We start from the raw sequence: 14178 nt of genomic DNA on the forward strand, positions 1-14178 counted from the left end.
GATTGAGCATGAATCTTCAGGCTAGTGGCTGTATGAAGTTCTCGCTTCATCCGGGCAGTGAATTTGGCTAAAAAGAAGAGCTTCCTGAACTTGAATCATCAATAATGTAGAGCGCATCAGCATGTCCCGCCGGGAGGTTATATTGCCCTGCTCGGAGTCCTGCTAATGTTTGTGAGGGTGGAGGATAAACCTCGGCCATCTGAGGCCACATACACACTCATTTACAGAGAGGCCAGGGGGCAGGAGATAACTGCGGGAGTCCTGTGTGCACTGTGCTGGAAAAAGTGGAATGATTTGGTGTTTTATGGAGGAGTGAGAGAAACAAACCAACACTCTAATTCCATTTTCCTATTAATCTGCTCTCTCTCTATCTCTCTCTCTCTCTCTCTCTCTCTCTGTGTGTCTATCTCGCTCTCTCGCTGTGTGGTGGAACAGGAGAAGGCGGGCTGTCCAGGAGGGAGACTAATCACCGGCTCTCATAAGGAGGGGGCCAGTGAAGAGCGGAGTGGCTGTATGCCTGACCGCACAGCTGCTCTTTGTCCTTTTTGCTCTCTTTCTTTTACTCTTGCACTCTGCTTTCCACTCTCCGTTTCTCCGTAAACCTTCGACACCATGGAGCCCAACAGTCCTAAGAAGATCCAGTTTGCTGTCCCGCTGTTTCAGAGCCATTTGGACCCTCAGGCAGCAGAACATGTGAGTAGAGACAGAGACTTAGTGGGTCTTGGTGATCGCATAGGTTTTTTCATATTGGTGCCAGATTAATTTAGATATGCAAGCTCATGATGGTGGTTCACTCTTTTTTTTAACAGAAAAGTAATAATAATTTTGATAATATGGTGCGATGAACATTTCTAACTCAGGAACATTAATCATTAAGTGTGAAATGATATCCATGGCTGGTTGTGTGCGATGATTTCTTCATCCCTGAGCGTGAAAAGCAGAATGGAGTAATGATGGTAACTCTAATACACTGTGCTGCTGATTTTATGATGATGATGATGATGATGATGGTGCCAGTTTGGCCAATCAGCAGCCACTTTGTTTGTGCTGAGTTAGAGTTAGGTCCATTAGAAGAGGCAGCGTCAGATCTAATTCTGAGCATCCTGATCACTCTGGAGAGGAACAAGAGACATGGCTACATGATTATAGAGCTATAAGTGTACAATAAAGATGGTAAAGGAGATCAGGGGTGAAACTGACTCAAGTGGAGGGTTCAGCTTTCAGGAAAGAATCACAGTTATCTGTAAATGGATGGCTAATAGAAGTACAAAAATGCATCTCGGGCTAAAAAAAAAAGATCAAGTTTTTCCAATTGCAAGTTCATGACAGAACGAGGGATAAACAGATAAACAGTTGATCTGATTAATCACAGTGCTGATCTTATGTGCTGATATTTATCATGCAGCATTTTTCTTCCATGCAAAAAAAAATGGTGTTAAAATGCAAGGTGGTTGTGTTGAAATAGAGAACAAATATCCTTTGCATTATACAATATTTAGCATTATGCATCATCATAATCATTAAGTTGTCAGTTTGTGAAGCCGGCTATTTAAGAGTTATTCCACGAAATCGAGTCGTACATGAGCTGACAGCCGATGAGGCACATAGCACCGAGTTCCCTATAATCCATGTACAACGAGATTGAGTGGAATAACTGTTTTATTCTATCCACATTCACTGGATTTTGAGAAATGGAGCATTTTTATTTTTATGTTTTGCAAATTTGATAAATAAAAACTTTATACAAAACGTCCGACAAAATTATTTTCACTTAGAATGTAAACAAACCGGTGAAATGACAGGAACAATTTGTGAAAAAATGCAATAATGATAATTCTTGAAAAATAAAAAAGATACGTTCTTACCATCAAATACTTTCATTCCATGTTTTGTTGCTTTTTTTTGTATTTTTTGGTGTTTTTGTTTTCGAGTAGAGTTTTTATTTAGTCCTCGGTTGCTTCAGCAACATGCTCTGCCATTTTGTTTTTCTCTACTGATGGTATATAGTAGAGTAGCCAATCAAAGTGCGCGATTGATCATATCCAGTGAATGTGGATAGAATAATCCTTGTTATAAGATTATTAAACCTATTTTTATACATTTTACTCACTTCAAGCTAGAAATCGTCTTGGTAAATAATCTTGCTAATTTTACCCTTTCTTTCTGCCAATTTTTTCCGACTCTGTGCTACAAATATTGTCTGAATCATATGGTTTGTGTGATAAATTTTAAACACTTGCCCAATCCAATCTGCACTCGTTTCACATATAACACTCAGTCAGCTGAACATGCTCATCCTCACCTTTACATATCAATAAATTCAAGTTTTACAAAACCTCTTGTTATTTTCCTGCTCCACATTCAACCTTGCAGTTTTATTTCCATTGTATGCGCCAACTTTTGTGACACAATTAACTGAAATGAAGTAACGTGAACAAAACCCTCTTGTTTTCCACTCTGTGCTCCACAGATACGCAAACGAAGGCCCACTCCAGCCACTCTTGTCATCTATAACGACCCAAATACATCAGGTAACATTATGTTCTCATTTCAAAACACTCTCATTACACACAAGCACACTTATCTGGAGTGTGCACACAAAGGGATTTGGTTCAAACTGGAGTCTTTTGGGTCAATGGTGAAAAAGTGCACACAACTCCAAGAGCTCCATATTACTCATTAAATTATAGCATCCAAAAAAAAAATTATCACAATATGCGTACTTTTTAAATTAATTAAAATTCTTAGCACCTTAGATTTTCATTACTTGCTGGCACATTTCATTTCTGGGGCTTCATTCATTTCTAAAACACTGGATTTAACTCATGATGAGCTTATAATGTTCTACACGATCTAACGTATTTGGGCAGTGAAGAATAACGAGACCATCAATGATAGCGTAGCTACTCCGGCCCCGTCTAGTCCAGAAGGAACGATCTAAAGTGGGCCACCTTATGGACACAATAAATGTTGCTAGTTATATACACTATATACAAGCTATATATAGAAGCAATATCCACCCTAGGAATACTGACCTATTTGCCAGAAAGAATCCAAAACAGCGAGGAACTGACCGAGAAGAATTGATTTTTGTTGAACTGCTCATTAAGGCCTAATTAATCCATAACTTCATTAATAATTGTAATGAAGCAAATCTGGGTAGAACTTGTATGCACCCTAGGTCCCCCTACCTTCATGCCAGAAAGAATCAAAATCGGTGAAGAATTGACCGAGAAGAAGCGATTTGTGTGGAAACTGCTCATTAGGGATTGATTAATTACTCCATATCTTCATTATTATTTGCAGTTATGCAAATTTGGGTAGAAGCTATATGCACCCCAGGCAGACCTACCTTCCTGCCAAAAAGAATAAAAATCAGTGAAGGAGAGAGAAGAAGCGATTTTCATGAAATGTGGACGATGACAGATGGACGACGGACAACACATGACGGCATAAACTCATCACCTGTTGGCCGGATGAGCTAATAATAACCATCATTATACATACAGGACGATTTTTTGATGGAATAAAAACGTGTTCGATTCCCTTCTAGCGGGTTTCATTAATTTGGTTCGATAGCATGCAATATTTTTAGCATATCGCTTATCCTACATGTATTACGTCACTCTACCCAATGGAGAATGAGCGTTGAATATGGTTTACGATACTGGATGGTTGTCAAGACAACATGACGTCACACGTCGGAGATGTAAAACTTCCATGCTAGCGAGCGACTGGGACAATTTGTAAACAAACGTGGCCGCCAGGTTTGCTTCGTTAAATACAGAAGATTTTGAGAGAATTTTGAAAGAGAAAGACACGTTGAACTCCTGAAAGGAATGTGTACGAATAATAATAATAATAATAAGAAGAAGAATAATACAACCCCGATTCCAAAAAAAGTTGGGACAAAGTACAAATTGTAAATAAAAACGGAATGCAATGATGTGGAAGTTTCAAAATTCCATATTTTATTCAGAATAGAACATAGATGACATATCAAATGTTTAAACTGAGAAAATGTATCATTTAAAGAGAAAAATTAGGTGATTTTAAATTTCATGACAACAACACATCTCAAAAAAGTTGGGACAAGGCCATGTTTACCACTGGGAGACATCCCCTTTTCTCTTTACAACAGTCTGTAAACGTCTGGGGACTGAGGAGACAAGTTGCTCAAGTTTAGGGATAGGAATGTTAACCCATTCTTGTCTAATGTAGGATTCTAGTTGCTCAACTGTCTTAGGTCTTTTTTGTCGTATCTTCCGTTTTATGATGCGCCAAATGTTTTCTATGGGTGAAAGATCTGGACTGCAGGCTGGCCAGTTCAGTACCCGGACCCTTCTTCTACGCAGCCATGATGCTGTAATTGATGCAGTCTGTGGTTTGGCATTGTCATGTTGGAAAATGCAAGGTCTTCCCTGAAAGAGACGTCGTCTGGATGGGAGCATATGTTGCTCTAGAACCTGGATATACCTTTCAGCATTGATGGTGTCTTTCCAGATGTGTAAGCTGCCCATGCCACACGCACTAATGCAACCCCATACCATCAGAGATGCAGGCTTCTGAACTGAGCGCTGATAACAACTTGGGTCGTCCTTCTCCTCTTTAGTCCGAATGACACGGCGTCCCTGATTTCCATAAAGAACTTCAAATTTTGATTCGTCTGACCACAGAACAGTTTTCCACTTTGCCACAGTCCATTTTAAATGAGCCTTGGCCCAGAGAAGACGTCTGCGCTTCTGGATCATGTTTAGATACGGCTTCTTCTTTGAACTATAGAGTTTTAGCTGGCAACGGCAGATGGCACGGTGAATAAATATTCCTGAGCCCATTTTGTGATTTCCAATACAGAAGCATGCCTGTATGTGATGCAGTGCCGTCTAAGGGCCCGAAGATCACGGGCACCCAGTATGGTTTTCCGGCCTTGACGTGCACAGAGATTCTTCCAGATTCTCTGAATCTTTTGATGATATTATGCACTGTAGATGATGATATGTTCAAACTCTTTGCAATTTTACACTGTCGAACTCCTTTCTGATATTGCTCCACTATTTGTCGGCGCAGAATTAGGGGGATTGGTGATCCTCTTCCCATCTTTACTTCTGAGAGCCGCTGCCACTCCAAGATGCTCTTTTTATACCCAGTCATGTTAATGACCTATTGCCAATTGACCTAATGAGTTGCAGTTTGGTCCTCCAGCTGTTCCTTTTTTGTACCTTTAACTTTTCCAGCCTCTTATTGCCCCTGTCCCAACTTTTTTGAGATGTGTTGCTGTCATGAAATTTCGAATGAGCCAATATTTGGCAAGAAATTTCAAAACGTCTCACTTTCGACATTTGATATGTTGTCTATGTTCTATTGTGAATACAATATCAGTTTTTGAGATTTGTAAATTATTGCATTCCATTTTTATTTACAATTTGTACTTTGTCCCAACTTTTTTGGAATCGGGGTTGTAATAATAATATTGTCTGTCTTTTTTTTCCATGGTATATCAGATATATTCCATTCAGCTACTCGTCTTTGAGTCGTTCAATATCATGCTAGCTGAATGGAATATATCTGATATACCACTTAATGCCAGCCAATATTATTTAAATATATTACTGTTCATTGAGAAACAATGACCCACATATGACCTACGTTCCTGTTCAAGCCCCTGATTCATCAACAAATCAAATTCGTCCTAAGTAATATCAGGTGCGATTGGAAACATGGTGTGTAGAATGGGTTGGCCCTAGAAATATTTATTCTTGACCATTTTGTTGATATGGTTCATGTCAGGCTTGCTGTAACATAAAATGTTACTCCAAGTCCTTCATTTTTGGTATATAAAACCACACATCCACACATTTATATTTGTAGGAATGATAAGATTTATCACTGGTTGGGCCTTGAGAGAATTCTTGTTGCTTTTATCAGTCTCCTTGCATATGAGATAGGGTGTTTGTTTTGTGAGTTGTTTTGTCTGGTGTTTAGGACTTTGGGTCAAGCGTGACAAGCTGGGTGAAGGTTTCAGGGATGGTGGTCAAGCTGTTTGAAAAACTAACGTGTGCTGAGAAACGTTCAGAGACTTTGGCCCAGCTTTAGTATTGAACATTCTCAATCACTTTCATCAAGCTATTCACTTTTATTTAACTGGATGATCTTTTCCTGCTGTTGTTTTTTTTTTTCTGAGACATTTTTAAAGTTTTCAGCAAATATTTCAAATACATTTGTTCAAGCTGTAGCCGGGGGTATTTATTTACAAGTTCAAGGACTTTGTGTACCTGTATGCTGCGTCATTTAAAAAAAAAAAAAAAAAAACTTTGAGACATTGTTTTGTCTGTCCTCTGAGATAAACGTTTCGGTGATACTGTTCTATCAAAGGACACTTTGACCCTGTTTACACGCGGTTTTAAAATGTATCTTGGGTGAGTGAATCACAAGTGGACAGCTTTAATACAAGTGTAAACAACCACCAAGATACATTTAAGATGCATTGGGTCAAGCTACTTGCTGAGGTGGACTGGGACGCATTTGACCGCATATCATTTGTAGTGTAAATGCTGATGCATCCTGATGTGTTTCTGACAAGGATGTAAAAGGAAAATACGTCATTAGTGTGTCATCACGGTGGTTCTTTTGGTGATTGTCATACTGTACATGTCAACCTATATGGACTGTCCGTATTTTATACGGATTTGATTCAATAAACGTAGTATACGGGCGTACAAATAAAGTTATACGGATTCTTTAAAAAAACTTCAATATTTATTTAGAGCTATAATCAATTCCCACGATGATAAAAGAGCGCATAACATTTACAAACGTACTGTACACCACAGAAAGCACAAACAGCCAGTAAAGAGTCTTATGAAATCGCGCGTTATCTTGTGGTAGCGAGACTTCATTCCACTTTTGATCATGCGCACACCGCATTGCGAGAATCCCGCCAACCGGGAAGTAACATTTTGTTTGAAACGCGTATTTCCACCTGAGCGACTTTCACTAGCGACTGAAAAGATTCTGAATGGGCGCTCCGGCAAGATCAACACAGACACTTGCTGTGACATGCAGCCTCGTGAGGTATTGGTGCAGGGTGCTAAAAAAAGCTGTCATGGAGTACAATTCAGAACATTAGAGTGGCACTTTGTGTTTTTGTCGAACACTGGAGCTTTGTATTCATTCTGAAGGTTTATTGTTATTAATATTGAATAAAAAGTAACTTGGATATATCATTGTTAATTATCATTCAAATTTTAGGTAAATTATTTTAATTTGCATCTTATACGGATTTTATAAGGGAAATACGGATTTTGGAGGTTGGTTATACAGGTTTGATTGACCAAAGGTTGACATGTATGGATTGTGCTCGTCACCAATGCTCGTCTTATCCTTCACTCTTTTGCATGTCACAAATAAATTTGTCCTGCCAATCACAACAGTTGGAATGTGTATTTGTTTTTGAAACATGTTTGTTCTCCAAGCTAAACAAACCTGGCACTTGTCTAGTGACAGAGACTGATGTAATAACTGTGCACGGGGCCCTTTGACCTTCTAGTGGAAGCGATGTATGCTGTCAGAAATAGGGGTACGGTAGGAGTCAATTTCTGTACCCCAAGGTACAATTTACACTAATGTACCCCCTAGGGCTCATTATTGGACTTCAAGGTAACTATGTGTACCTTTTTAGGGCCAAAAAGGTACATATATTTTCCCAAGCAGGATATATGGTACAGTCAAGCTGGAAAGTCTGCACACCCCTTTCACCTTCTCCACATTTTATTACGTTACAGACTTATTCTACAATAGATTGAGTTCATTTTTGTCACAAAATAGCCCATGATGACAAAGTGAAAGCAGATTTTTAGACATTTGTGCTAATTTATTAAAAATCAAAATGTAACATAACATATATGTATACAAGCGTGCACACCTTTTGATATGACATCCAAAAGTAAGCTGAGGTGCATTTTGGTTCGACTGATACTGCTTGAGATGTTTCTACAACTTAACTGGAGTCCACCTGTGATAAATTCAATTGATTGGACATGATTGGGAATTGCCAACACCTGCCTATATAAGGTCCCACAGTTGACAGTGCATGTCAGAGCAAACTCCAAGCCATGGGGTCAAAGGAATTATCTGCAGACCTCAGAAACAGGCTTGTGTCAAGGCGTAGATCTGGAGAAGGGTACAGAAAAATTGCTGCAGCTTTACAGGTCCCAAAGAGCACAGTGGCCACCATCATTCGTAAATGGAAGAAATTTGGAACCACCAAGAATCTTCCTAGATCTAGCCACCTGGATCGGGGAAGATCGGGGAAGACAGGCCTTGGCCAAGGAGGTGAGCAGGAACCCAAGGGTCACTCTGAAAGAGCTCCAGTGTATCCTTGTGGAGATGGGAGAACCTTTCAGAAGATCAACCATCCAGGCAGCACTCCACAAATCAGGCCTTTATGGTAGAGTGGCCAGATGGAAGATGGCACATGACAGCCCGCTTGAAGTTTGCCAAAAGGCACCTAGAGGGCTCTCAAACCATGACAAGCAAGATTCTCTGGTCTGATGAAACCAAAATTGAACTTTTTGGCCTGAATACCAAGTGTCACATCTGGAGGAAACCAGGGTGCTCATCACCTGGCTAATGCCATCCCTACAGTTAAGCATGGCGGTGGCAGCATCATGATGTGGGGATGTTTTTCAGTAGCAGGAATGGGGTGACTAGTCCTGCTAGAGGGAAAGATGAATGCAGCTACAGTAAGTAGACCGAGATCCTTGAAGAAAACCTGCTCCAGAGCGCTCTGGACCTCAGACTGGGGCGAAGGTTTACCTTCCAACATGACAACCACCCGAAGCACACAGCAAAGAGAACTAAAGAGTGGCTTCAGAGAAAGTCTGTGAATGTTCTTGAGTGGCCCAGCCAGAACCCAGACCTGAATCCAATTGAACGTCTGTGGAAGGAGCTGAAAATGGCTGTGTACCGATGCTCCCCATCCAACCTGACAGAGCTTGCAAGGATATGCCAAGAGGAATGGGCAAAAATGTCCAGAAACAAGTGTGCCAAGCTCATAGCTTCTTTCCCAAGATGCCTTGAAGCTGTAATTGCTGCCAAAGGTGCATCAACCAAGTATTAGGCTAAGGGTGTGTACAGATACGTAACCCCTAAATAACCTATTTTTGTCAGTAAAATAAAATTGCATATTTTCTAAAAACCTGCTTTCACTTTGTCATTATGGGCTATTTTGTGTAGAATTTTGTGACAAAAAATGAACTCAGTCTATTGTAGAATAAGTCTGTAATGTAATAAAACATGGAGAAGGTGAAAGAGGTGTGCAGACTTTCTGGCTTGACTGTAAATGGTACAAATAAGTACCTTAGAGGGTACTGATCCAGTGACAAGCCATTGTACCCCTAAAGGTACAATAATGTACTTTGTTTTCTGAGAGTGTAAGCAGTAACAAAATCTGAACACAAGTGCTCAGCTGGACACCTCAGAGACTCATGATAGACACAGGTGTAAATGGTGATGTGTCTCAGCTGTCCACTTGAGATCCAATCGCCCAAGATGTGTTTTAATACCAAACAGGACCTTTGAGATTTATAGTTTATTTCTTATCTTTGGATTGGAGAATTTCCAATTTCCATTTTGATTAAGTTATACTAGTATGTTAGTTTATCTGTTGGCTGAAAAAAGTGAGAAATATAACATTTAGGTGTGTGCTTTGACAGGAAAATAATCAACAGTAGGGTGGAGTTATGCAACCTAAGACAAACCTTAGTTACCTTTACAACCACAAATTTTATTATTTTCCTATAAGAGCACATTTTATTCCTCTTATACCAGGAGAACAACTCATGAACAACATGTGCATGAAACATGCTAGTTCCTGTTACAACCCCAATTCCAAAAAAAGTTGGGACAAAGTACAAATTGTAAATAAAAACAGAATGCAATATTTTACAAATCTCAAAAACTGATATTGTATTCACAATAGAACATAGACAACATATCAAATGTCAAAAGTGAGACGTTTTGAAATTTCATGCCAAATATTGGCTCATTTGAAATTTCATGACAGCAACACATCTCAAAAAAGTTGGGACAGGGGCAATAAGAGGCTGGAAAAGTTAAAGGTACAAAAAAGGAACAGCTGGAGGAGCAAATTGCAACTCGTTAGGTCAATTGGCAATAGGTCATTAACATGACTGGGTATAAAAAGAGCATCTTGGAGTGGCAGCGGCTCTCAGAAGTAAAGATGGGAAGAGGATCACCAATCCCCCTAATTCTGCGCCGACAAATAGTGGAGCAATATCAGAAAGGAGTTCGATAGTGTAAAATTGCAAAGAGTTTGAACATATCATCATCTACAGTGCATAATATCATCAAAAGATTCAGAGAATTTGGAAGAATCTCTGTGCGTAAGGGTCAAGGCCGGAAAACCATACTGGGTGCCCGTGATCTTCGGGCCCTTAGACGGCACTGCATCACATACAGGCATGCTTCTGTATTGGAAATCACAAAATGGGCTCAGGAATATTTCCAGAGAACATTATCTGTGAACACAATTCACCGTGCCATCCGCCGTTGCCAGCTAAAACTCTATAGTTCAAAGAAGAAGCTGTATCTAAACATGATCCAGAAACGCAGACGTCTTCTCTAAGCCAAGGCTCATTTAAAATGGACTGTGGCAAAGTGGAAAACTGTTCTGTGGTCAGACGAATCAAAATTTGAAGTTCTTTATGGAAATCAGGGACGCCGTGTCATTCGGACTAAAGAGGAGAAGGACGACCCAAGTTGTTATCAGCGCTCAGTTCAGAAGCCTGCATCTCTGATGGTATGGGGTTGCATTAGTGCGTGTGGCATGGGCAGCTTACACATCTGGAAAGACACCATCAATGCTGAAAGGTATATCCAGGTTCTGGAGCAACATATGCTCCCATCCAGACGACGTCTCTTTCAGGGAAGACCTTGCATTTTCCAACATGACAATGCCAAACCACATACTGCATCAATTACAGCATCATGGCTGCGTAGAAGAAGGGTCCGGGTACTGAACTGGCCAGCCTGCAGTCCAGATCTTTCACCCATAGAAAACATTTGGCGCATCATAAAACGGAAGATATGACAAAAAAGACCTAAGACAGTTGAGCAACTAGAATCCTACATTAGACAAGAATGGGTTAATATTCCTATCCCTAAACTTGAGCAACTTGTCTCCTCAGTCCCCAGACGTTTACAGACTGTTGTAAAGAGAAAAGGGGATGTCTCACAGTGGGAAACATGGCCTTGTCCCAACTTTTTTGAGATGTGTTGTCATGAAATTTAAAATCACCTAATTTTTCTCTTTAAATGATACATTTTCTCAGTTTAAACATTTGATATGTCATCTATGTTCTATTCTGAATAAAATATGGAATTTTGAAACTTCCACATCATTGCATTCCGTTTTTATTTACAATTTGTACTTTGTCCCAACTTTTTTGGAACCGGGGTTGTATTATTTACAGTTGAATTCAGGAGTTTACATACAATCATCATGGACGTGAATGCTGTCATGGCAATATTGGACTTTCAATGATTTCTTTGAACTGTTCTTTATCTGGGGAAGAAGGATTGTACGACATAAATCTTTAACAGAAAAAAAACAAACAAGAATTTGGTGCACGGGTTTTAATTTATTTTGGGATTTCTGAAATTAACACAGGATCAAAAGTATACATACAGGGTCCAAAATATACATACATCCTCTTAGAAGATTAATTCATTGATGCTGAAAGTTCAAAAATGTCTCTTAACTTGCCAAGGCCAAAGTCTCTAACTTCCTGTTCATGATCACAACTGACTACAGCTGGTAGCTTCTCTGTGCCAACATAAAAAAGGGTTTGTTTGACAGTACAAGTTATTGAAAGTTGTAGCCAGTTTGCCAAGGTCTGGATGAAGGCCCAAACTGTCATCCCATCCTCAGCTGAGAATAAATTGGTTTGGATGGTCAAGAATTTAACCCTTTCATGCATAAGCGATACACACATCCTTGTTTAGATTTTATCTCTTTTTGTAAACTTAAAATAGCATGATATATGCATTTTGATTTTGTCTAAATATCAAATGGTAAATGGACTGTCCATAAGTTACAAAAAAATACATGAATTAATAACAAAAAAAAGGTTTAAATGTTCTATGTTTTAAATTTTGTCATGTCCAAAATCCCATGTCCCAACAGCTAGCCACTGTGTTCAGGGATCAGGTTGTCGAGGCCCCTGCCTTCGACTGCCGCCCAATCCACACTGCACCGGCCCCCTATGGCTACCTCTGTGGGTGGTGAACCCACAGGAGGTCGGGCCCACGTCACCGCTTCGGGCTGAGCCCGGCCAGGCCCCGTGGGCAAAGGCCCGGCCACCAGGTGCTCGCATACGAGCCCCAACCCCAGGCCTGGCTCCAGGGTGGGGCCCCGGCTGCGGCATACTGGGCGACGTCACGGTCCTTGATTTTTTAAATTTCCATAAGGGGGTTTGGTGAACTGCTCTTGGTCTGGCCTGTCACCTAGGACCTGTCTGCCTTGGGAAGCCCTAACAGGGGCGTAATTCCCCCAACAACATAGCTCCTAGGATCATTCAAGCACACAAACCCCTCCACCTCAAGAAGGTGGCAGTTCTAGGAGGGGCTTTGGGTAATGACCGAAAGAACAAGATCGCGGATATAAGTGGCCGAAATGAGTTTCCTTCGCAGGGTGGCTGGGCGCTCCCTTAGGGTGAGAAGCACAGTCACTCAGGAGGAGCTTGGAGTAGAGCCGCTGCTCCTCCACATCGAGAGGAATCAGCTGAGGTGGCTCGGGCATCTTTTTCGGATGCCTCCTGGACGCCTCCCTGGGGAGGTGTTCCAGGCATGTCCCCCCAGGAGGAGGCCCCAGGGAAGACCCAGGACACGCTGGAGGGACTACATCTCTCAGCTGGCCTGGGAACGCCTCGGTGTTCTTCTCGAGGAGCTGGCCGAGGTGTCTGGGGAGAGGGAAGTTTGGGCTTCCATACTCAGATTTCTGCCTCTGCGACCCAGCCCCGGATAAGCAGATGAAAATGAGATGAGATGAGAGATGTCCAAAATTGTAATCATTCAGATCAAAAATATGTACAAAATATTATTTCTGAATGCACAAAATTTATGAATTTTGGACTGTTGCATCCAACAGTCTCATCTCATCTCATTATCTCTAGCCGCTTTATCCTGTTCTACAGGGTCGCAGGCAAGCTGGAGCCTATCCCAGCTGACTACGGGCGAAAGGCGGGGTACACCCTGGACAAGTCGCCAGGTCATCACAGGGCTGACACATAGACACAGACAACCATTCACACTCACATTCACACCTACAGTCAATTTAGAGTCACCAGTTAACCTAACCTGCATGTCTTTGGACTGTGGGGGAAACCGGAGCACCCGGAGGAAACCCACACAGACACGGGGAGAACATGCAAACTCCGCACAGAAAGGCCCTCGCCGGCCCCGGGGCTCGAACCCAGACCTTCTTGCTGTGAGGCGACAAGGCTAACCACTACACCACCGTGCCGCCTGCATCCAACAGTGAAAATTAAAAACATTTTTCACTTTAATTTTTCTGTTATTTATTTTATGTAGAAAGTTATTAAAGATTAAAAATGACAAATAGTCTCGAGAGCAGCAGAAGTTTACATTAATTTACACTAATACTCTCAATTGATTTGGAGGTCATTTGTTTCTTATATTTTCTTTAAATATAAAAAAGAGATGTAAATTGACTGTCCGTACAGTAAGTGTGGACACTATACACTGAGGATTAACAGTGATGTGGAATAATACAAATTGTTATACATACAGGACACTTTTACAATGGAATAAAAACATGTTCTATTCCCTTCTAGCGGGTTTCATTCATTTGGTTTGATAGCATGCAATATTGTTAGCATATCGCTTATCCTGTATGTATTACATCACTCTGTTCAATGGAGAATGAGCGGTGAATATGGTTTCCGACATTGCATGGCTGTCAAGACAACATGACATCACGCTTCAGAGACGTAAAACTTCCATGCAACTGTGACAATTTGTAAACAAACATGGCCACCAGGTTTTCTTGGTTAAATACGGAAGATTTTGAGAGAATTTTGAAAGACAAAGACACGTTGAACACCCGAAAGGAATGTATAATAATCGGCTGGCTTTTTT

The 14178-nt window shown here is 40.8% G+C and overlaps 1 protein-coding gene across 1 annotated transcript in view; it reads left to right on the plus strand.

The window, feature by feature from the left end:
- The first annotated feature begins 510 nt into the window (after nucleotides 1-510).
- Nucleotides 511-14178, plus strand: part of ppp1r1c (protein phosphatase 1, regulatory (inhibitor) subunit 1C) — an 85068-nt gene continuing 71400 nt past the window's right edge. The window contains exons 1-2 of the mRNA XM_060928584.1: nucleotides 511-693; nucleotides 2471-2536. Of these exons, the coding sequence (XP_060784567.1) occupies nucleotides 613-693; nucleotides 2471-2536 (147 nt within the window). The 5' untranslated portion in view covers nucleotides 511-612. The remainder of the gene's footprint in view (nucleotides 694-2470; nucleotides 2537-14178) is intronic.

The sequence above is a fragment of the Neoarius graeffei genome, chromosome 9 (genome assembly GCF_027579695.1).
Source record: "Neoarius graeffei isolate fNeoGra1 chromosome 9, fNeoGra1.pri, whole genome shotgun sequence".
NCBI lineage: Eukaryota > Metazoa > Chordata > Actinopteri > Siluriformes > Ariidae > Neoarius > Neoarius graeffei.